The sequence below is a fragment of the Microcaecilia unicolor genome, chromosome 9 (genome assembly GCF_901765095.1).
Source record: "Microcaecilia unicolor chromosome 9, aMicUni1.1, whole genome shotgun sequence".
NCBI classification, from domain to species: Eukaryota; Metazoa; Chordata; class Amphibia; order Gymnophiona; family Siphonopidae; genus Microcaecilia; species Microcaecilia unicolor.
The window spans coordinates 27,529,496-27,553,037 of record NC_044039.1 but is presented as its reverse complement, the minus strand read 5'-3'; the positions used below and the strand labels follow the sequence as shown (position 1 = coordinate 27,553,037).

Below are 23,542 nucleotides of genomic sequence, written 5' to 3'. Positions count from 1 at the left end.
GGATCCTCAAAGCCTTCAAGAAGGCATTTCTTTCAGCTAAGTTTGAGGTCCCCTACTGCTAGGCAGGGGCGTAGCCAGACAACAGATTTTGGGTGGGCCTTGTCAAGAAGTGGGTGGGCACCAAGTGTTCTCCCCCCAATGTGATGAGGCCAGTATCAGCAGCTTAGGAAGCTTAGACTGTGCTGAAGTGGAGAGCAGTGTTTTCAGCACCATCAGGGGGGAGGTCTTCAGCTGGCAACGCTTGGGATCCTCACTAGCTAGCACTAAATATGTGCTGCTGTTGGGTGGGCCTGAGCCCTAAGTGGATGGGCCCCAGGCCCACCTGTGGCTACACCAATGCGCTAGGGCTGAAGATGGAAAAGGTAATGCTACAGTATATCCGAGCCACTTCCGTAGGGTAAAGGTATAACCGGAGCCCAATACCGAAAATTAGTTTAAGGAACTTGTTCCCCCTACCCTACACCAGCTCTGTGAGCAACTAAACCTTGCTACACATAGTACAACAGCTGAACTTCCTAGTGCGTGAACGCGCACGCAGCCCAGGTAGGTTCAGGTGGGCGGAGCCCACCGTACGCCGTGAGGGGGCGGAGAAACCCGAGACACCGACTGTCTGTCGCGTTCTTCTCATTCCTCCTGTCCTTGGAACGACAGAAGCGTTCGGCGGCCATTATTGATTCGGGTCCTTGTGGTCTCTGGAGCGCGAGGAGGAGTGACGGTTGGGAGCGGAAGTTACGTCCAGGTCACGCGATGGGTCGCCTGTGGCCCAGCTGCAGTTGCTGAGCGCGAGCGAGGGAGATGGCGGCTGTGGAGACGCTTTCTCCGGACTGGGAATTTGATCGCGTTGACGACGGTTCGCAGAGTAAGGAAGAGGCGCCTTGAGGTGACGGGGACCGGGCGGAGCTGCTGCCTCACCTCTCGGGGAGAGATGTCGGATTCAGGAGGACAAAACCCCGGGGGTTGAGGCAGAACTCGGCTGTTTTTTTAGTGCTTTCGTTTGACAGCTCAGACCGTTGCTTCTCAGAATAAGCTAAATGTTCTTCTTTTTCTTCTACAAACCGCCTTCTGTTTATTAAATTAACTTTTAGAGCTATCTAAACACCACCAAGAAAGAGCTGTTAAGGATATTTATTTATTTGTATTTGTTTATTGCATTTGTATCCCACATTTTCCCACCTTTTTGCAGGCTCAGTGTGGCTTACAATGTATTGTGCTTGGTGGTACTAGATTAGAACGTAATCAGTTATTGCTACATAGAGGTTTTGAGTAACATTGTAGAAGTTTAAAGCAAGCAGATCTTATAAAATAGTTCTGTGTAAAGGTATAGGAGATGCATGTTTTGCTGTTATGTGTAGTATGCCTTATTAAAAAGATGGGTCTTCAATGATATCCAAACATTAAAGTGAAAATCTAGCTATAATCAATGTCCAAATCAGTCTGATGTATAAAAATACTTTTTGATTTAATGGAGGAAAAGCCTCAAATAATAAAGGAACACTCTGTCGTTGATAACATCAACATAAGGGAGGTCCTTTAAATCATCACAGGCAAAAACCTCCTTATCACAAGCATAGCTGTTCTGCTTCAATACTTATCAAATAAATACTAACCACCGTGTGAATATTCACTAATCGGTATTAAATTCACTTCCCAAACTGCTGTTTACTCTGAAGAGCCTTTTCCCCCAGGATGCTGCTCAGACGAACAACTCTTGCACAGATTTCGTCGTTGGTTCTGCACAATCTGGGAGATTTCGCTTCTGCGTAGGAAATCTTCCTGAGGGGTTCGCACTTACAGTTTCCCCAAAACTGGTGCCTGGAAGCATTAGAGCTGATTTTGTAGCGGGTGACAGACTTCAACTTTTTAGAATAAAAAAAAAAAGGCTTAGGTTTTATTTTCGTTTCTTGATTCCTCCTCCCCTCCTCCCCCTTTCTTTCTTGTTTTGGAACAGTGATGCTTCTTTTGCAGCTGCTTGCTCCCAGGGTTGATGGCAAGTCATGTTGAAATAATTTAGCTGATGGTGAATATGCAATCCTGTGGGCCAAGTTTTAGCTTGTGTATGTGTACTTTAGTTGTCAAATGAGACTGCATTAGTATTAAACTCTGCTTTCCTTGGATTGTTAGACTGTTGCATGGTTGTTAAAGGTTGTTGTGTTGCAGTGAGTGGAGAACAAGGGCAGTAATGAATAGCTTGCTGTGGCATATTTTAAGTTTTTTGATCTACCGCTTTTCAAACTACCCTGTGAAAGAAAACATTGATTAAAAGAAAGTGACAGATTGGCTATGGAAAGAAGAATAGTCTCTCATCATCCGTTTCCTCTGTTTCTTGTTAGCATTACATTTGAAGCATGGATAGTGTCCCTTCAGTGGCCATAAATATTTTACTTTGATATCCTTTACTATTCCATTTAAGCCTGGATCTTTTCATATCTTTTCTTTTGCTTCAGTACTGTAAATGTATCGGCCACTCTTCCTTCTCAGCCTGGTATTTCTCTTTCTTCTTATGTAATTTCTCTTCCTTCTTTTTAAGCCTTCAGGCTCTCTGTTTTAATTCGACAGATCATCATTTTCTATTTACTTTACACACGTTTGGAAAGTCTTGCTTGCTGTTTGCTGTATTTGTGCTATAGTCGTTATAAGACTTTCAACATTTGTGTCATTAGTATTTGGTTTTTATTCTAACTTTCTCATCTTTGCTCTTGCTTTCATTTTCTGTGGGAAGACAGAATAAAGCTTCATAATGTTCACAGAGAAGAGAATTACATACCAAGGAAAGAGATTTTTCTTTAATTGTGCAGGTTGAGAGAGGTGAACAAGTAGTCTCACCTTTATTACACAACATGCCAAGAAGCATCCCAAGTAACTGTCGTACTTGTAGAGTTCAACTCTTGCTTGATTTTGGAATTTGGAAGTGATCAGTTGAGTCTTCTCTAGCCTTAGTTAATTCTGTAAAAGTGTGTCCAAGTTCTGAACAGGCACCAGATAACCCTATAGGCATGATTATTTTTGGTTAGTAATTCAGTCTGAGAAGTGCAATAGATATCCAGAAGATTTTCTGTAAATCTGTTTGCCGCAGATAGTGTTAGTGATTTGTTTTCACCCAATAGGATCTAGCTATGAACCACTAGAAGGGAAAGTTGAACTGCCAATATCAGTGCTTTCTAGTTTTCAGGGAAGAATGTGAGAGTATTATTACTTTTAACCAGTTACAGTTGATTAAACCGATGTTGAGGGAGACAATCACTTGTTCCAAGATCAGATGAGGAGAGTCCAGAGCAAGCATTGAGCTCAAATAAGGCGTTTGTCTCCTTCCTTGTAGATATGGTCCCTTGATACTTTGAACACTAACTCTTCTATCAGCAGGATACTTAGAGGTGTATTTTCAAAGCACTTAGACTTACAAAGTTCCATAGTAACCTATGGAACTTTGTAAGTGCTTTGAAAATGAGCCCATTATTCACGTAGGTTACTTACGTCAGATGGGGGCGGGCCCAGCAGCAAAGGAGACGCAAAGGCAGTGAAGATGCAACAACTCGGCGTTCTTCTTGCCTGTGCAGCGCTTAGAGAGTTGAAAGGCGCTGCGCGGGCCCGGTAGGAAGGAGTGGGGCCTGGTGGAGGGGGGGGGAGTGGCGGCCATGATCTCGGGTGGGGCGGAGCACGGGGGCGGAAAATGGTGGGAGGCGGAGCTGGGAAACAGGAAGGGAGGGGTGCCGGGGCAGCCTGAAAGTTTCTAAAAATCCCAAAAAGTTTGTGCTTTTTATTTTGAATTGATGATTGGTTTGGATGCAGGGGGGAAGCGGGGAGCACTGGCATATTCGGGTGGGGATGGGCGGGGCAAGCACGTCAGTAAAGGACGCTCTTGACGAGCGCCTTTGCCTTTTTTGATTTTATTTTCTTTCCCTTTCTTTTTTAAGCAGGAAGGGGGGGGGGGAGCCACGTTTTGTGTTTTTTTTATTTTTTTTTGTACATGCCAGCATAGAATTTAAGGTGCAGGGGGAAGCGGGGAGATGACAGCTCAGGCCTTAACGACAGGTCTGAGCTCACGTAAAATTTCAGACGGTAAGTGATTCGTTGTAATCGTCGGTAAGGTTAGTGCATTGCTAATTGTTCACGTTTGAATTGGAAGTGACTAGTTTGCATTCCGTTTTCGTTATCTGCTAGCGGCTTCCGAAAAAGGCCTATAATGCATGCAACGATGGAAATTTTCATCGTTAAAGGGTCGTTAATGTTTAGTGCATCTGGGCCAGAGACATTTTTAACTGTTACTACCCGTGCATAGAATCTTGCTACATTTGGGTTTCTGCCAAGTACTTATGACCTGGATTACCTACTGTTGGACAGCAAGATGAAGTACAATATACAGAAACAAAATTACCAAGAGCCTTCAAGGATGTGATAAACTGGTCCTTTATTCATAAAGAAAAGCACAAAGGGCCAGTTTATCCCAACCTTGAAGGCCCTTGGCACTTTTCTTTGACCACTGTTGGAAACAGCCACTGCTTGCCCCGGGATTGATAGCATATAACGTTGCTACTGTTTGGGTTTCTGCCAGGTATTTGTGACATTCATTGGTCACTGTTGGAAACAGGATACTGCGCTAGATAAACCGTTGGTGTTTCCCAGTATGGCTATTCTTATATTCTTATATAAACAAATTTGGCATTGCTCCCTGAAGTTGTGTTGTCCTAAAGTATGGCTCCCTTTATACTTTCTGGAAAGAAGAATTTTTCTTTTATGAATTGGAACTTGCTTTCTTGCCTGCTCGCTTACTACCTGTGGAGCTGCTGCTGGAAGGTTGAAAAATGCTTTGGGTAAAGAGCATTGGGTTTGGTCATGGAGAAAATAAACTTTTATGTTCTGTTGGTATAAAATGTTAAACATTTACTTTCCAGTTAATTATCATGCACTTTATTTATTTATTCATTCATTCATGTCCCACATTAGCCTGAAGTAGACTCAAGTTCAATGTGGCTTAAAAACAACAATAAAGTGAATAAAACATAATATACAGAATATAACACAAATTACAATAACTTTAAGAAGCAAATTAATAGATGTTTAATAAGTAACCAGGGATTTAGACTATCTTAAGCACAAACAAATAATTAAGAGTGGATAGGTGAGAGCATAATTAGGCAGGACTAGATGGAAAATGAGATTAAAGAAAAGAGTGTGGGTAAAATTCAAACAGAGTTTTTTGTTTTCAGAATGGCCAGACTGAAGAAATGTGTTTTTAGAAGACTTCTAAAAGTTAGGTAATCATCTGTAAACTTCATTGATTCCAAACTTTGGTACCTTGATATGAGAAATTAGCATAGTGAATTGTTCTATATATCACATTCTTACAGGTAGGAAAATGCAAGACAAGATATTCTCTAGATGGTGAAACAGCATTACGAGGGGTTAATTCAATAAGATTATTCATATATAATGGGGCTTGACCAAACAGGTTTTGTTGAATTAAAACGCATAATTTGAAAGATATTCTGCCTCTTATTGGTAACCAATATAGCTCATATAAAAGAGGAGAATGGCTTTGGCGACGTGAGGAGATTAACACATAAGACAAACAGCAGTATTTTGAGCTGTTTGTAATATTAAGCAATTAATGAGGACCTAATCAAGCTAGCCCATGGCTGATTTTCAGGTTCTCCTTTCCTGGCATGCTGGGCGACTCTTGGCTAGCTTGGGAATCGTGTGGGCATAGTGGGGGGTGGCGGCTAGTGAGAAGCGGTTTAAGGGAGCTCTTCAGATATTCCTTTAAATAGTTGAATTGTATAAGCTTCACAAGTTTAAATGCTTAACTTTTTAAATTATATTTGTTGTCTCCTCTTTTTTTTTTTTGCACATTATATAGCTTTCCTGCAGGAACAGTTAAGCCCCTTATTTTTGCCTTTCCTTTTGTATGTGTCTGTCTCCTGTAGCTAATAATTTATATAGAAACATAGTAGTTAGCAGGTAATTATTTTTTGTCTTAAAGCAGAACACTTTGATCTCTAACCATCTCCTTCCTTTGATTTTTACAAAACCTGCTTGACTTCTGTCACTTGTATGTCACTCAAATAGGATTTGGTGCGGAACAAACCAACATGAAAGTGCGCCAAGTTTAGAATGAATTGTGCTTTCCTATTTAAATTGACCCCTGAGGCAGGAGTCATTTTACGCTGAAACATAGCCAATGTCGGGTCATTAACAAAGCACACTTGTGGGTTTTTTTTTTGGGGGGGGGGGGGGGGGTGGGGGGGTAGTTTTTTTTTGCGCGCTTTCATGGCAGTTTGTTCCGCACCAAGCACCGTACCGTTCCAAGAGTGGATTGATAATTCTCTGAGTAGAAATAATTGTGCTGTCCTATTTGAATTGACCCCTGAGGCAGGCATTGTTTTATGCTGAAACACGGCCCGTGTCGGGTCATTAATAAAGCACACTTGTACCTTTTCTTGAGAGCCCGTTGTGTGTTTTTTGTGGATTCTTTTGCTGTGTACCTTGACCGTTGATGGGACAGTTAAGATCAAAACACCCAGGCTGAACCTTTTTTTTTTTTTTAAACAGCTGATGGTTCTCACAGTTAGTTTCTGTTTTGATGGTAGCCTCAGTACTTCACCAGTACTAGTTCTCAATACAATAGGATGACATCTGTGAACTTTTTTTGTCCTTTTAAATTGCATTACTTTTCTAATACACTCCAGTTATCTTTTTTCTAAGAAATCCATGCTGAAGTTCAGCTGAAGAATTATGGAAAATTCTTGGAAGAATACACCTCTCAGCTGAAAAGAATAGAAAATGCTCTGGATGATTCAATTGAAGATGTCTGGGACTTCAGTCTGGACCCCATTTCATTGCAGGTTGGGATGATACATTGCTATGTGTTGAAAAATCTGTGTATAGTTGTAGACAAACTTCCATCTAGCTGAATCTTCAGCATATTAGAATATTGGGTTTTGATACATTCACACACTCATGAAATACTGACTTAAACATCTGGAACTGTGTAGAATATATTCAATAGGGTTGTATTGAATATTCAGTTTGGCCATGAATATATTAAATCATTATTCAGCCAAATATGAATAATCCGGGGCTCTACTGTACTAAATCCTACTGAAATAAACACTTGATCTCTGAATTCATGTTGCTTCTTTTATTATTTGTCATGTTAAAGCTCAATGCCCATTATTCATTTTCAGTATTCATATTTGGCCAAATAATATTTTTCATTATTTGCATTTGGCCAAATAGTAAAATATGCTGTTCGGTGCAGCTCTAATATTCAAGGCACAATTTGTTTTTTAATTTTGGCAAAAAAAAATCTATATTCAGGTCAGTTTAGTATTTTGATATAGTGATGAATTATTTTTTTATTTTATTTTTATTTTTGTTACATTTGTACCCCGCGCTTTCCCACTCATGGCAGGCTCAATGCGGCTTACATATTGTATACAGGTTCTTATTTGTACCTGGGGCAATGGAGGGTTAAGTGACTTGCCCAGAGTCACAAGGAGCTGCCTGTGCCTGAAGTGGGAATCGAATTCAGTTCCTCAGTTCCCCAGGACCAAAGTCCACCACCCTAACCACTAGGCCACTCCTCCACTCATTTCTTAATTGTGTAACAGATTTAATAGTTGTAGAAGAAATTGAGACTGACCTCATTTTGCTCTCTGAAGGCCTGCTGTATATTTTTAAATTACTAACTTTAAATTTGTCTTAATGCGTTCTGTTTTTTTATTGTAAACTGTTCAGATATTAATTGATGAGCAGTACATTCAAATAAATGATATTTGATACTCTGTCTAAAATGGATGTGCCTTGCTATTATCTAGCACTTCCTTCAGTTACTGTTGCATTATCTGATGTTACCTAATGCAGGAAGCTTTTTTTTGTGATCATTTGTCCTCAGAGGCACTTGACAAGTTTTGCAAGATCAACAATGGTTTTCTGATACAATTCTAGTCTTGTGTTTTGACTCTCAGCACATCAGCTGTCTTAATGCTGTGCTTTCTTTTAGTTAACGTATACATCTCTCAAGTGATGACGGTGAATAAAACTTATTCACAAACTTAACGAATATTTCTTAGTTTCAGTTGTTTAGTTTGCTGTTGGCACATTTCCTAGTGTTATCAAGTGATCTTAATGTATGTAATAAATATTAAATACCATAGGCAGTAGAATGAGGTAGACCACTGAAGCCAGAGTCCTACCAATATTTAGACCAACACAGCAACAAGAGAGCTTGAGGTAGGGTTGGAGATTGGTGTATGTGTTCCACTGCCCCTGCTAAATGCAATATTCCTATGTGGAAGCACCCAGAGCCTCAGCTTCATTATACTGGTGGTTACATGCTTATAGTTATTGGTGTGTCTGCCGAGGCTCACTTAGGGCAGGGATGGGGATTCCTCTTGAATAGCAAGAGATCCCTGCTGTTAGATGGTTGTCTAATCAGTCTCTGTCTTTTTGCCAAAGTCTTGCCATTCAGTTTTGCCATGCTTTTCATAATTATTTAATGCTGTATTTGTTTTAATCAACACTAGCTTTTGCCGTATGAACAGTCTTCTCTGTTGGAGCTCATAAAGACAGAAAATAAGGTAAAGCATCTTTGCATTTTAGTAATGTGATGCACCCTCTTTGTTCCCACTTACTGTGCTGTCACAATTCTTACTCCATTTCTGATGTTCTCCTCCCACCCCCCCTGAGATTCCTTTGCGCCTTTTTCACTTAAGCTTGATTTCTGCCACTGTTAGGTTCTTCCTACTTCTGTTACAAGTCTGTTTCAGGTGGCCACCATTCTATCGGTGTAAAGCATTTTCTCACATTCTTTGAGTTTATTTCCCTTCAGATCTGCATTCTGGTACTTTTCTTGAAGCATGCTAGACAGTGTTTTCAGCAGATCTTCCCTTTTCCTTTTTTGTGAACCTTTTCTATTGATCCTACAATCCGTTGAGTTGTCGGGGTATCCAAAGTGAATAGTCACGTTCATTGAAGACTTAGGATGTGCATATCTTATGCATATTTCACAAAGGATCTCCTGAAAACTCTACTGCCATTTGAGACATTCTGGACTGTTTTTGAAACTGCTGCTCTTGAGAATATCTTTTAATGTACATTGGTCTCACATGCTCACCTTGGTTTCATTCTTATTCATGACTGGCCAAACTATTTCAAAGAGACATCCCATATTTGGTATCAAAAAATGGCCTCTCATATTCTGCTTTACTATGTTTCCTTTTCTTTAAGTTCTTGGAGCTGCTCTTGTACATTAAAGTATAATAAAAGAGCATTAAAATACGTATTTAGGACAAATTTGGCTATGCTCTGGTTCAACTTTTGGCTCAAGATTTCTATTCCCTGGGGCAGCTAGGACTAGGGATTCTGCCAAGGCAGCATTCACAGCCACTAGGAAGAAGGTAATTTCAGTTATCATATATTGGCAACACCTGTTTGCTGTATTTAAGGCCCAGAAGGAGAGTCTTGTGATGAGAGAACTAAATAAGTTGGAAGGGGATATACAATAGGAGGGAAATCTACAAGTAGTTGCTAAGGAAAGTCCATAGTGCCAGATCTCAGCCTTGGTTCCTGTTGAGATTGAAGCCCAGAGGGAAGGTAAGAAACCTGCTAGATTAAAAAACAAAGCAGCACCAGTTTTTAATTGCCACCTGCTTGGCCTGCTGTGTCTTGAATCTTCATCCAGGTTCCTCTCCTGTAGGCTTCATAGTTGTATGATGTAAGGAACTGCAGTAGTGAATGGCAATAGCTCAAAGCCCACTGAATGTGATTCTTAAGCACTAACCAGCTTTATTGAAGTTTGTTTTAATGTGTGTGACCAGATTTAGGAGGTAAACATGAAATATATTTACATCTACTTTATAAAGATTTTAACCTTGTCTCATAATTATTACTTTTTTCAATAAACGTAGGTTCTGAATAAAGTTATCACTGTATATGCTGCTCTTTGTTGTGAAATCAAGAAACTGAAATATGAGGTAAGAAATATGTTTTAGAATCATTTTACTATATTACTAGTATTTGATTATTTTCTACTTTTCTGAACATAAATCCTATGACTGATGCCTTATTAGTTCCTTACCCACCCATTGGCAAGACACCAACTCTTCTGGTATTCCTACATCAGTGACCTGGGCAAATGGCCATTTGTGCCACTTGCTTTAAGAAGGGGCTGGTTCTCTTCCCAGTTAGACTTTTTTCAAATGCCTATTAAGAATTTGTCTCAAAACATCTTGGGAATTAAGTGTCGGTGTTAACAATTATGTAATTTCATTTTTCATTCATTTTCCTTTTATTTGCTTTCTACACTGCCTTTACTGACTAGCAGACCAAAGCTAAAATTACAATAGAGAATGAAAAGGAACTACAGTATCAAGTAGGATAGATACAAGCACACAATAAAGAAAAACAGATAGCTGGGGAAAAGGTAAAAGATGGAGAAACGTATTGTCAGGAAACCCTGTGAATCGAAGAAAATAAATTCTAAGCCTGTGGAGAAAGTAAGATTGAAAAGCCAGGTTTTAAGATCAGTTTTAAAAAAGGCAATCTTTGTGGTAAATATGTACAGATTCCAGTATTTATTTTTTTCTGTAGAAGCTCAAGGTGAATTACATTCAGGTACACTGGGCATTTCTCTGTCCCTGGAGGGCTCACAATCTAATTTTGTACCTGAGGCAATGGAGGGTTAAGTGTCTTGCCCAAGATCACAAGGAACAGCAGTGTGATTAGAACCAGTGACCTCTGAATGTCAAGGCTGGTGCTCTAACCACACTAGGCTAATTCTCCTCTTCACTATGTGTTTTTGGATTCATCTTTATAGGTACATCGGTCCTATGGGAAGCTAAAATGTTTTAAAATCATCCGGATACTAGTCTGTTCCTCTGGCTTTTAAATTAAACTGAGAGCATTACTTCTCATGGTCTTTACCCCATCCCTATTATATTGTCTGATATGTATAGTTGCATTCAGAGTTTAGAATATTCTGGTGCTTTGTTGTTCAGCCTTGTGAAAGTACTCCTAGCTCGATAGCAAATAAGTATGTATCTTTATTTTATTGGGAGAAAATGGGATTAGTGGTTCGTGCAGCAGACTTTGATCTTGGGGAACTGGGTCCGATTCCCACTGCAGCTCCTTGTGACTCTGAGCAAGTCATTTAACCCTCTGTTGTCCCAGGTACAAATAAGTACCTGTATATACTATGCAAACCGCTTTGAATGTAGTTGTAAAAACCACAGAAAGGCAGTATATCAAGTCCCTTTTCCTTTCCCCCCTTTAAAACTCGAGGCTGTCTCATTTTAAAGAGGTTTCCCACTGATAAATGAACATCCATTCAATGCAGAGCAATGTCCAGCATCATTGTAGAAAGGAGAGGACCTAATTTTATTCCTGCTGCAAGGAGGAGTGTGGGTTTTTGATTTGTTTTAGTGTGCACTATTTCATTTAGCAAGCCTGAATAACTGAATAACCCTTAGGTATAGGGACACAATATGTCCTCTCAGTTATCAGTGCAAAATCATCTCCTTTCAGGCCAGCATGACTCAAAAATTTATTGTTCATTTATGGGGGTCACATTAATCAGCCTGGACAATAGAGCACTTGAATATTACTGAACTTCACTCTCTTTAATATTGCTTTTCATAACTCAAACATCTATTTATTTTTGTCTTTTTTTTTACATTCAAGGCAGAGACCAAATTTTATAATGGCCTCTTATTTTATGGAGAAGGAGGTGAGTATATTAGTGTGAGCTTCGATTCCATTCTCCAAGAAATTTTTCATTGTTGATGTTATAGTTTATTCTGTGAAGAAGTTGCTCACTAGACACCACTGCCACCCATATACCATATGTTTTGTTGTCCTCAAACATATTTGAAGAATGAAAAACAATTATGAAAATGAGTAACGGGGTAAAATGGCATGGCTGAAAATTGCCCCCTAAAATGTGCCTAAATTTACATGGAGACTTAATCACAGTAAAAAAGAGGCAGTGCTGTGAATATGTTTAGATCATGAATAGAACAGAATATGTCTATGGGATTTTGAAGTTCCAGCTCAGCCACCCACACAATTAGCATTTACAAAATACACAGACATTTTTAATGCATGTATTTTGCACCTGCACATTTTGAAAGGGAAAGTTGCTTCATTTCTGAAAGGGAAACAATGCACACAGACTAAAATAATCTGAGAGTTTTATATTTGGTGCAGGTTAGTGATAACACCTCAGTATTTGACCGCCCCTATCAGACTGTCCGTTCACTTGTCTCTTAGATTGTAAGCTCCTTGAGCAGGGACCGTCCCTCTATGTTAAATTGTACAGCGCTGTGTATCCCTAGTAGCGCTTTAGAAATGTTAAGTAGTAGTAGTAGTAGTATGAAAACCTTTTCTGGAATTACTGCAGGAACATTTACCAAAGGGATTGGAGTCCCCTCCTCCTTACCAAATCAGTATACCATCATGTTAGTGGCTGCAACCAGTACAGTGTCCATGGGACTTGAAGCCTGCCTAATGCTAAAGGCAGCATCTGGTCCCCCACCAAAATATCTGCTCTTGTCCCCAGTATGTCTAGCACTAGCCCTGTGTAGAATAATAGCATTGATCCAATGTCTAAATGAGTGTTGATGGGTGTACATTTGGTCTAGTTAAAAAAAAAAGTTTTTTTTTTTAAATCTCCTGACTTACCCAGCTGCTGAATCCAGCATGGTGGAAGGTGATTCCCAGATACAAATGGGAAGGTTCGTGTCTTTCTTACAGGTAAATGTTTTGCCTCCTATGACTGAAGTACTTAAGACTTGACTTAGAACATAGATGTTAGATGTCAAACTTTGGTTGCTTGAGCACCCCTAGTATTGAAAGTCTTTCAGTGTACCCCTCACCTATTTTGAAAGTTGATTCCTCTGACTATATCTGTATATGCAATTCAGCATATGTTCAGTGCATTATTTTGCATTTCCATGGGATAGAAAATGCTATTGCTAGTTCTGGTTTCCATTTGTCCTACTATTGGAGGGCCCTTAACTTCCTCTAACTCAGGGTTGGTATTAGCATTTAGCTTTAACTAAATTTTATTTAATTGCTGACTGTCAAGAGTTAGACTGTATCTAGCTGGATATTTCCAATGAGAACAGAGCTTTTTAATTTCAAGTTGAGGAAACAACATTTAAGAAAAGCCAAAGAGAGAAAAGTCTGATTTATATTACATATACCAGCTTTTTCAACACAGCAATATATGCAGCAAATTATTGGCCAGAGTAGCAGTGCAAACGGTAAGTTAGTGTAAAATAGCAGCCATTAGAAATTCAACAGATTAAGTGGTCCATGATGTAGAGAAATCTCAAAGGTGGTTTGAGATTTCTATAGAAACTTTTATACTACATCTCCTTCAATTGTAAAACAGACCAATTACAACGATGATCTAACTAGATCAACCCTACCCAGAATTAGAGGAGATGACCTCCCCAAATCAACAGGGGAGATTGAATGGACCATCCAGCAAAACCTCTTGAGGAAGGTAGCAGGCCCTGATAGGTACAGGGGGAAAAGCTTTATAAGCTCCTGAAACAACGCAAAAGTTCGAAGTTAAAGAAGGTGTTTAATCAATATATATCCACTAAAACAAACATTACCTGAATCACAAGGGTCGTGCATGCTATGGTACTCCTTAAACCTGGAAAGGACCCCTTGGCACTATAGTCCTATAGACTGATATCACTTTTGAATTAATTATATTAAACTGTGACTAAAGGAAATAAAATGATCAGGAAAGAGATCTCGGAGGATATTTAACTACATCTGCATTGACTTGGGTACTTAAATGTGCCAGACTTGTTGAGAAGTCTTTGTTAAAATGGATTCCTGGTTGTCAGCCTGTGCTTGCAATTCCCGGGATTGGAGGGTAATAATCTCCTGTGGGTTTAGCAGATGGCTGCCAACTTTGAGCTCTGACAATCCCTGGTGGGCCTCATTGGTTCACATTCACACAACCAAACTTCAGTTTTTCAGAGCTGAAATCAGGTAATAGGTTTCAGCTGTATTTTCGATTTCGGCTGAAACTGAAAAAAGTTGTTTCAGTTGGCCTCTAGCCCCTGTTTTATGCTGTAATCAGGATGCTCATGGTTTAATTTGAAAAAAAGTACTTTCATGTTTCTCAGCTATACCTTTATATTCTGTTTGGCAAGCTGGCTTAAATAGTTTCAGAAGTACTTATAAACTTAAAGGCCTAATGGCAATTGGTGAATAGTGGTTAGACAGTACAGTCTAAAGTTTTCTTTCATATTTCTTAAGCTTCCTTTTGGTCTTGGCATCTACAAAATACAATTCTGTTTTCTGAAGGTCTTCTTTCCCATTGATTTTTCTAACATAGTTACCAAGTCTCTCTTGAACTCTCAATAATGCCTTAACTGTATGATTCTACTTTGCCACGCTTTTGACAATTTAATGTTTCTTGCAGGAGCTCTCTTGTTTTGTGACACGATGTTACGAAGTGGTGATGAATGTTGTCCATCAGTTGGCGTCTCTTTACAACAGCAGCAGGTAACAAATACAGAAGATGATCTTGCTCTATTTTAAGGATTGTAGAAAGCACGCGTGTAGAGAGAATTAAGATTTAGCATATACTGTTTTCAGTAGTAGCCCAAGGTGAGTTGCATTCAGTTGCAGTGGATATCAGAGGGCTTACAATCTAACCCCTCTGTTTACTGAGCAGTGTGGTAATGCCGACACAGCCCATTCAAAGTAAATGGGCTGGATCGGCATTACTGCACGACAGCCACTAACACGGCTTAGTAAACAGGGGGGTTTGTTTGTATTTGAGACAGTGAAAGGTTAAGTAACTTGCCCAAAATAACAAGGAACATCAGTGGGATTTGAACCCTGGCTCCCCTAGCTTGCAGCTCAGTGCTGTAACCATTAGGCTACTACCCCATTCTTGCTGACAGTTTAAACTGGTGATGCACTGTAAAGTGTGCTATTATGTTAACATTTTGGCACCATCCTGGACTCCTCCTCCTGTGAACGGCAAGTCCTAAGAGAGCCACTAGTTGGCCTGTTTTTTTCAGGCTACCTACAATGAATATGAATAAAACAGATTTGCATCCACTCCACTGTATGCAGATCACTGAATTTCCATGTGTTTGCATTGATGATATCCTAGAAGTCAGACTGGACAATGAGCTTCTCTAGGATCAGGTTTTGGGCTACTGTAGTTCTATGGTCTTAAATTCACACGCATTTTTAACTTTGATGGGATCAACATGAGAATTAGGTCACTTCACTGGCTTCCGATCAGATACCGCATTCAATTCAAGCTTCTCCTTCTTACCTACAAATGCACTCAGTCTGCTGCCCCTCACTACCTCTCTACCCTCATCTCCCCTTACGTTCCCGCCCGTAACCTCCGTTCACAGGATAAATCCCTCCTCTCAGTACCCTTCTCCACCACCGCCAACTCCAGGCTCCGCTCATTCTGCCTCACCTCACCCTATGCTTGGAACAACCTTCCTGAACCCTTACGCCAAGCCCCCTCCCTGCCCGTCTTCAAGTCTTTGCTTAAAGCCCACCTCTTCAATGCTGCGCTCGGCACCTAACCCTTACCGTTCAGTGAATCCAGACTGCCCCAATTTGACTGCCCCTATCGGACCGACCGTTCACTTGTCTATTAGATTGTAAGCTCTTTGAGCAGGGACTGTCTCTCTTTGTTAAATTGTACAGCGCTGCGTAACCCTAGTAGAGCTCTAGAAATGTTAAGTAGTAGTAGTAGTAGAATTACTTTTTCGCTGCCTCAGAGACTCTGTTCCAATCATTTAAACTAAATAATATGCTTAACTTGATCTATATCCTTTTTTATTTTCTGTGTTCTGTTAGTACTAGCCCAGAGAATAATTTGTTCTCTACCAGGAAATAATTTATTGTCTAATTTTTTGATCTTCCAATTAGTCTGGCCAGGACGAACAGATGGATGCGGAAATGTTAAAGGAAATCAGGGACGCAAACAAACTGGGCAACACAATAATAATGGGGGATTTCAATTACCCGCATATAGACTGGGTTAATGTAACATCTGTACACGCAAGGGACATAAGATTTCTTGATGAAATCAAGGACAGCTTCATGGAACAGCTAGTTCAGGAGCCGACAAGAGAAGGAAAAATACTAGACTTAGTCCTTAGTGGTGCTCATGATCTAGTGCAGGGGGTAACGATACGAGGGCCGCTTGATAACAGTGATCATAATATGATCGGTTTTGATATTGGCATTGAAGGAAGTGAAACTAGGAAATCAAGTACGCTAGCGTTTAACTATAGAAAAGGTGATTACGACAAAATGAGAAAAATGGTGAAAAAAAGACTGAAAGGAGCAGCTCGCAGAGTAAAAAACTTGCATCAGGCGTGGATGCTGTTTAAAAACACCATCCTGGAGGTTCAGGACAAATATATTCCACGTATTAGAAAAAAGGGAAAAAAGACTAAACGTCAGCCGGCGTGGCTAAACAGTAAGATAAAGGAAATCATTAGAGCCAAAAAACAATCCTTCAGAAAGTGGAGAAGAGAACCAACTGAAAGTAACAGGATAGATCATAAGGAATGCCAAGCCAAATGCAAAGCGGAGATAAGGAGGGCAAAAAAGGACTTTGAGAAGAAATTAGCGTTGGAAGCAAAAATACATAGTAAAAAATTTTTTAGATACATTAAAAGCAGGAAACCGGCCAAAGAGTCGGTTGGGCCGCTGGACGAAAATGGTGTTAAAGGGGCGATCAAGGAGGACAAAGCCGTAGCGGAGAAATTAAATGAATTCTTTGCTTCGGTCTTCACCGAGGAGGATTTGGGGGGGACACCGGTGCCGGAAAGAATATTTGAAGCGGGGGAGTCGGAGAAACTAAACAAATTCTCTGTAACCTTGGAGGATGTAATGGGTCAGTTCAGCAAGCTGAAGAGTAGTAAATCACCGGGACCTGATGGTATTCATCCCAGAGTATTAATAGAACTAAAAAATGAACTTGCGGAGCTACTGTTAGAAATATGCAATCTGTCCCTAAAATCGAGTGTAATACCGGAAGACTGGAGGGTAGCCAATGTTACTCCGATTTTTAAGAAGGGTTCCAGAGGAGATCCGGGAAATTATAGACCGGTGAGTCTGACGTCGGTGCCGGGCAAGATGGTGAAGGCTATTATTAAGAATAAAATTGCAGAGCATATACAAAAACATGGACTGATGAGACAAAGTCAGCACGGATTTAGTGAAGGGAAGTCTTGCCTCACCAATCTAATGCATTTTTTTGAGGGGGTAAGCAAACATGTGGACAATGGGGAGCCGGTTGATATTGTATATCTGGATTTTCAGAAGGCGTTTGACAAAGTGCCGCACGAAAGACTCCTGAAGAAATTGCAGAGTCATGGAATCGGAGGTAGGGTATTATTATGGATTAAGAACTGGTTGAAAGATAGGAAGCAGAGAGTAGGATTGCGTGGCCAGTATTCTCAGTGGAGGAGGGTAGTTAGTGGGGTCCCGCAGGGGTCTGTGCTGGGTCCGTTGCTTTTTAATGTATTTATAAATGACCTAGAGATGGGAATAACTAGTGAGGTAATTAAATTCGCCGATGACACAAAATTATTCAGGGTCGTCAAGTCGCAGGAGGAATGTGAACGATTACAGGAGGACCTTGCGAGACTGGGAGAATGGGCGTGCAAGTGGCAGATGAAGTTCAATGTTGACAAGTGCAAAGTGATGCATGTGGGTAAGAGGAACCCGAATTATAGCTACGTCTTGCAAGGTTCCACGTTAGGAGTTACGGATCAAGAAAGGGATCTGGGTGTCGTCGTCGATGATACGCTGAAACCTTCTGCTCAGTGTGCTGCTGCGGCTAGGAAAGCGAATAGAATGTTGGGTGTTATTAGGAAGGGTATGGAGTCCAGGTGTGCGGATGTTATAATGCCATTGTATCGCTCCATGGTGCGACCGCACCTGGAGTATTGTGTTCAGTACTGGTCTCCGTATCTCAAAAAAGATATAGTAGAATTGGAAAAGGTACAGCGAAGGGCGACGAAAATGATAGTGGGGATGGGACGACTTTCCTATGAAGAGAGGCTGAGAAGGCTAGGGCTTTTCAGCTTGGAGAAGAGACGGCTGAGGGGAGATATGATAGAAGTGTATAAAATAATGAGTGGAATGGATCGGGTGGATGTGAAGCGACTGTTCACGCTATCCAAAAATACTAGGTCTAGAGGGCATGAGTTGAAGCTACAGTGTGGTAAATTTAAAACGAATCGGAGAAAATGTTTCTTCACCCAATGTGTAATTAGACTCTGGAATTCATTGCCGGAGAACGTGGTACGGGCGGTTAGCTTGACGGAGTTTAAAAAGGGGTTAGATAGATTCCTAAAGGACAAGTCCATAGACCGCTATTAAATGGACTTGGAAAAATTCCGCATTTTTTGGTATAACTTGTCTGGAATGTTTTTACGTTTGGGGAGCGTGCCAGGTGCCCTTGACCTGGATTGGCCACTGTCGGTGACAGGATGCTGGGCTAGATGGACCTTTGGTCTTTCCCAGTATGGCACTACTTATGTACTTATGTACTTGTTTCATCACTTTGACATATGTCTGTATGACCATTCTATTAACGTAATACTCGCACATAAGTAAGAAGAGGCTTAGAATGTATCCTCAAAATGGGATTGATTAGTTTCCGTGCAAAATTTATGGTATACTGTGCAGTTTAATATTTTTGTGCACCATTGTTAGAGCTGTACATAACTTACTGCCTCAGCATGAGGTTGAGCATTTAATCTTAGTTTCCAACCATTTTGACTGAGGGGCTTCTGACCTTTGCTGCTTCCTGTTTTTATTTTTTGTCAGGAATAGTGATGTTTGACCTTTGTTAATCAGTGACCTGTTAAGCAGGAAGACCTATGTTGAAATGTTATACACAGAATTTTTTTTTTTTAATGGAAAGTTTCATTCAAGCTATAGTGCCTGGGAGGATATTTCTGTCTATCCACCTTTATATATGTGCAAACCTATGCATACAGATAAAGGCAGGTGAAACCAGGGAGCAGACAGAGTGGGGTGGCAGGGAAGTTGGGCCCTGCCACTGGAACATAATTAGGGGTGGCAGCAAGAAAAACTATTGCCACAGGGCTCCAATCTCTGTGGCCCAAAAAGTGAAAAATCCATGACAGCACAATTTCCAATGTACGAGCAGGGATCCAACCTCTACCAACACAAGAAGAGGAGATGAGCTGGCATAGTAATAGATGCTCTCTCTCATTTTTGCTGGCCCATGTGTGCACAAAAAACATTTTGTGTGCAAGTTTTCAGCCTCGACTCAATGTGCGCAGTATAGTGGTATAGCCTATGTTCACAATAAAGAAAGCCAGCAAAACTTTTTTGTGTAGTTGTTAGGTGTGTACACTCTTTCTGACCTGTTTTGCACACAGCTTAGAGGGCACACTGGTAATAGAGGAGCCAGCTGGGCTTTCCAGAAAGCTTATAGGAAGCTGTAGGGTGGGCAGGTGGGAGTCAGCTCAAGGGGTAGTTCAAGAGGGAAAGAGGAAGTGAGAACAAAGGGAAGGAAAAGAGGTGGGGGGGGGGGGGGGGGATGCAAAGAGGGAGAAGGAGAGGAAGCGTGTGTGGGGGGCAGGGGTGAGAATGCTTATATGCTCACAGCTACAAATACACGTCTGATGTGCTCCTAAGTCACCAAACACTCCTCCACGTATCCCTTATGTACTTATACTGTCCCCATAGACACACACATTCACACTGTAGCTCTCAAATACATACACACACCTCACAAACACCACCAGTCACACACCACTATCCCTTTAGCCCTGCCACTCGAAAAAGTGTATCTTGATATATTTCTTTTTCCACAGAGCTCTACTCCACCTCCCCCCTATTATTTTCCACAGACCGGCATGAATCTGGGAATGGAAGAGGGGGAACATAACAGTGTGTCACACTGAGGGAGTCATTTTAGAAGGATGGTGTGGTATTTACACATGGGTGAAAGTAGTGATTTTAGAAATTCTGCTACTTTCACATGTGTTATGTCTTCAGCATTCCCACTTCTGAAGGGGATGTGCTTTGGACAGTTTTGAAAAGTATGTGCATGTTTCCAATTGTACAATGACAGTATATAAGTATAATGAAACAAATATATAGGCATTGGCATTTACATCTACTCAGAGGCATCTCAGTTGTCACCTAATTGCTCATTTTGAACTAGAGGCTTTAGTGGAGTGATTTGGAGGGGGGGGGGGGGGGCATCAGATTTTATCTCTCTGTTTAAAATCACCCAAAAAATCCTAAGCATTAGTTTGTAGCTCTGTCCTTAATTGTCTCCTTGGAACCTCCAGTTTTTTAAAATCTAGCATTTAAGCTCATAGGTTGAAAAAAATCGCTGCTTAGAAGTATAAGTGCTAGCATTTCCAGTAACTTGTCCTGAGCTACTATTGAAAAGTCATGAACTAAATCCAAATCTGTAATACTGTTGTGCTCAATGAAATTCAAGTGTCCCTGACAAAAATCAGTGACTGGAAACTACTTTTGAGCATTTTGAAGCTGATCACAGGTTGGAATGACATCCCACATTCTGAATAGAAGAGTATATTAAAAAAAAATAGTTTTTTCTGTATAAACTTCATAAGCATGATTTCATGGTGTGGGGGATTTGACTGAGGCATTCTATTCCTGGGATTCTATGTACACCCACCAATACTGGGTCTCCTGGTTACTTCAAAGGTCTAGGAGGAGCCTTTTGCCTTTGTGATACTCTAACATATCCTGTAAATCATTGACTGTAAACCATTTGGGTTGAACTTATTTAAGGAAGATGGTCCAAGTAACTTAACTGGGATCCATGTGTAAGTACAGTTTAAACATCTTTGCAAAATAATTGTTAAATACTGTAATTTATTTTATTTTTTTACAGGAATGCTTCTAAAATTATTGAGACTTCAGGAGTTCATTTCCAGGTAGGAATTGATGTTTTTTTTCCTCTTTTAAAAATATTTTTCTGTTGTTGTAGATTAGAAGAGGGATTGGGATTTTGCTTTCTGCTGAGAGGAGAGGTTGCCGGGCAGACTTCTATGGTCTGTGTCCTGAAAATGGCAAGGACAAATCAAGATCGAATATACATATAAGTTTATCTTGTTGGGTAGAATGGATGGACTGTACTGGTCTCTATCTGCTGTCATCTATGATGTTAACTATGTTGCTGAGGGATTTGTTTTGCATTGTACTTTGAGCTGAAGTGAGATTCCAGGTAGCATTAAAGCTGCTGAAGATGAAACCCTTTTTTTCTTTTCAATAGACTGTGTATGAACACTTGGGCGAACTGCTGATTGTGTTGTTAACGTTGGATGAAATCATTGACAACCACGCCACGATGAAAGACCATTGGACCATGTACAAAAGGTGTGCAGCAGTATTGGAGTTTTTGTTTTCCTCCTGCTTTTGTTGGACTTCCAGTTCATTCAAAGCCTCTACTGGACTCTGGCGTCCTAACCTGTTTCATTTGCCGGGTATCTTGAGTTTTGTCTGTTTTGAATCTTTTTCCTGCTTTTGCTTAGCTGAGCCCTCACAGCATCACTACCCGGTGGTTAAAAATACTGGTTTTTTCTGGTACATGTGCATCCAGAATCTGCTATGTGGGAAGCATGTTGCGCACCCACTGAACTCTCAGTCCAGCCTCTTATTTTTCAAATGAAGATTTAATTTTAAGTACCTCTAAATGATAGCTTCCCCCCGCCCCCCCCCCCCCCCCCCCCCCCCCCCCCATCCACCAGTCCAGAATGCATGGGTTATTCCCCTCGGCTAACAGATGAAGACAAACTTTAAAAGCTTTGAGCCCTGCACTCTAAAAGGTTCTGTGCATCCTCTTGATCTTCTGTATTCTCTGTGTCCATCAGATGGTGACGGGAACCCCAAGCTCCGCCCGCCAGCTGAAGAATTCCCCGAAGGTGCTCAAACACCTGTGTTCAACTTGGCAGTCGGCATCTGCTTTCTGAGCTGCTGACGCTGGGACTTTGCACATTCTCAGTTTTCATGCATACTCAAACTGAGTATGCACAGGGGTGCCGGTGTAGGGAGCTTAGGAAGCAGCTGCTGAGCTCAGTACAGATGTTTCTGGGCACCTTTGGGGAGATCTTCATTTGGTGGGGATTCCCACCAGTTGAGGTACTTTTAATTTCTTTTAGAAATTCATATGGGGTAAGTGGCCTAGGAGGGCTGGGCTGGAGAGATTTAGTGCCCACCTGTTTTCCCCCTTAGACAGACCCAAAACCTCTCTCTGGCTACTCTACTGGCATAACTTGTGCATTCTGACTGGGCTGGTTGGACTTAAGGAAAGAAAATTGGCAGGTAAGACCACATTTTTCTTGGCAAAAATCTCTTCATGTCTTTTACATTGGACTTTGTAGTTTCAGAACTGAACAAGTTTTTTGTTACAAAATGCAGGAGCTCCTGAATCAGTGTCTGTTGAGTAAAACAATGTATTAATTCAATAAATGCTCGTTTAGGATTTAGCACCATATATGTGAAAGTCAAAGAATCTATTATGGGAAGACCGTATGCTTATTTCACATACTAAATAGGCTCTTGCAGTGAAGGTAGCACCTCAGCAGATTGAGGAGCATGTGAAGCATCAAGAATGTAATTGTGTACCAGAAAGGATATAGCTTTACCAACTTGTTTTGTTACTTGATGTTTTTGGAGTTTTAGCAACAGACTTTTATTAAGATAACAGAAGCTAGAATCTCTCTCTCTTTTTTTTTTTTTTTCCGGTGGGAGAGGTTGGTCGTAACTTTTTTTTTAATTTAGGGCCCTATCTACTGAGCCTTTTTTTTCCCTTTGTATACGCAGAATGGGAGAGGCACTTGATGTTTTTAAATTTCAAGTTTTAATAAACTAAATAATGCTTAAAACAGATTGGATGGTGCTTGGGTGGTGTTGAAGAATCTCTTTAAAAAAAAAATCTAGATACATCTACCATGGTGCCTAAAAGGAAAGGAAGGTTGCAGCAGAATTGAAGACGATACAGTGACAGCTGTCTGCTGAGGGGCTTAATTCACATGTTTGTGCTTATTAAAATAATTGATATTACACTATTACTGTGTACAGGCCACATAGCTGTTTACACTAAAATAATTCATTATAGAATTTGAAGTCAATAGTTGTAATCTGTACCTGCAGGCCTATCTAGACTTGAAGACAGTTTGCAGATGTACCAAAGGAAAGCTCAAAGAAATGAGCTTTCAAAAGGGCCTTACATTTAGGGAAAGACAATTCAGACCTAAGGTGAGGAGTTAAATTATTCCCAAGAAGGGGCGACGAGAAGAAAAAAACAGAAGTGCCAGTGGACTTATAGTGAGTTACCAATTGGTGGGAATCAAGCAAATGCAATGACTGGAATGGGGGTATAAGGAATTGTAGAAAAGAAAGTTAAAACGGAGAACAAAGTTGAAGTGCTGTGAGCAAAAACTTCCCATTCAGTCACTAACAGCTTTATTGCTCAGTCATACTGAGCTGGTCAATCAAGAGCAGATATATT

The 23,542-nt window shown here is 40.6% G+C and overlaps 1 protein-coding gene across 1 annotated transcript in view; it reads left to right on the top strand.

Moving 5' to 3' along the window:
- Nucleotides 1-590: 590 nt before the first annotated feature.
- WASHC4 (WASH complex subunit 4) overlaps nucleotides 591-23,542 on the top strand; it is a 136,912-nt gene continuing 113,960 nt past the window's right edge. Inside the window, exons 1-9 of the mRNA XM_030213852.1 lie at nucleotides 591-859; nucleotides 6,700-6,839; nucleotides 8,523-8,576; nucleotides 9,906-9,971; nucleotides 11,677-11,722; nucleotides 12,680-12,747; nucleotides 14,444-14,526; nucleotides 20,924-20,966; nucleotides 21,305-21,408. Of these exons, the coding sequence (XP_030069712.1) occupies nucleotides 796-859; nucleotides 6,700-6,839; nucleotides 8,523-8,576; nucleotides 9,906-9,971; nucleotides 11,677-11,722; nucleotides 12,680-12,747; nucleotides 14,444-14,526; nucleotides 20,924-20,966; nucleotides 21,305-21,408 (668 nt within the window). The 5' untranslated portion in view covers nucleotides 591-795. The remainder of the gene's footprint in view (nucleotides 860-6,699; nucleotides 6,840-8,522; nucleotides 8,577-9,905; nucleotides 9,972-11,676; nucleotides 11,723-12,679; nucleotides 12,748-14,443; nucleotides 14,527-20,923; nucleotides 20,967-21,304; nucleotides 21,409-23,542) is intronic.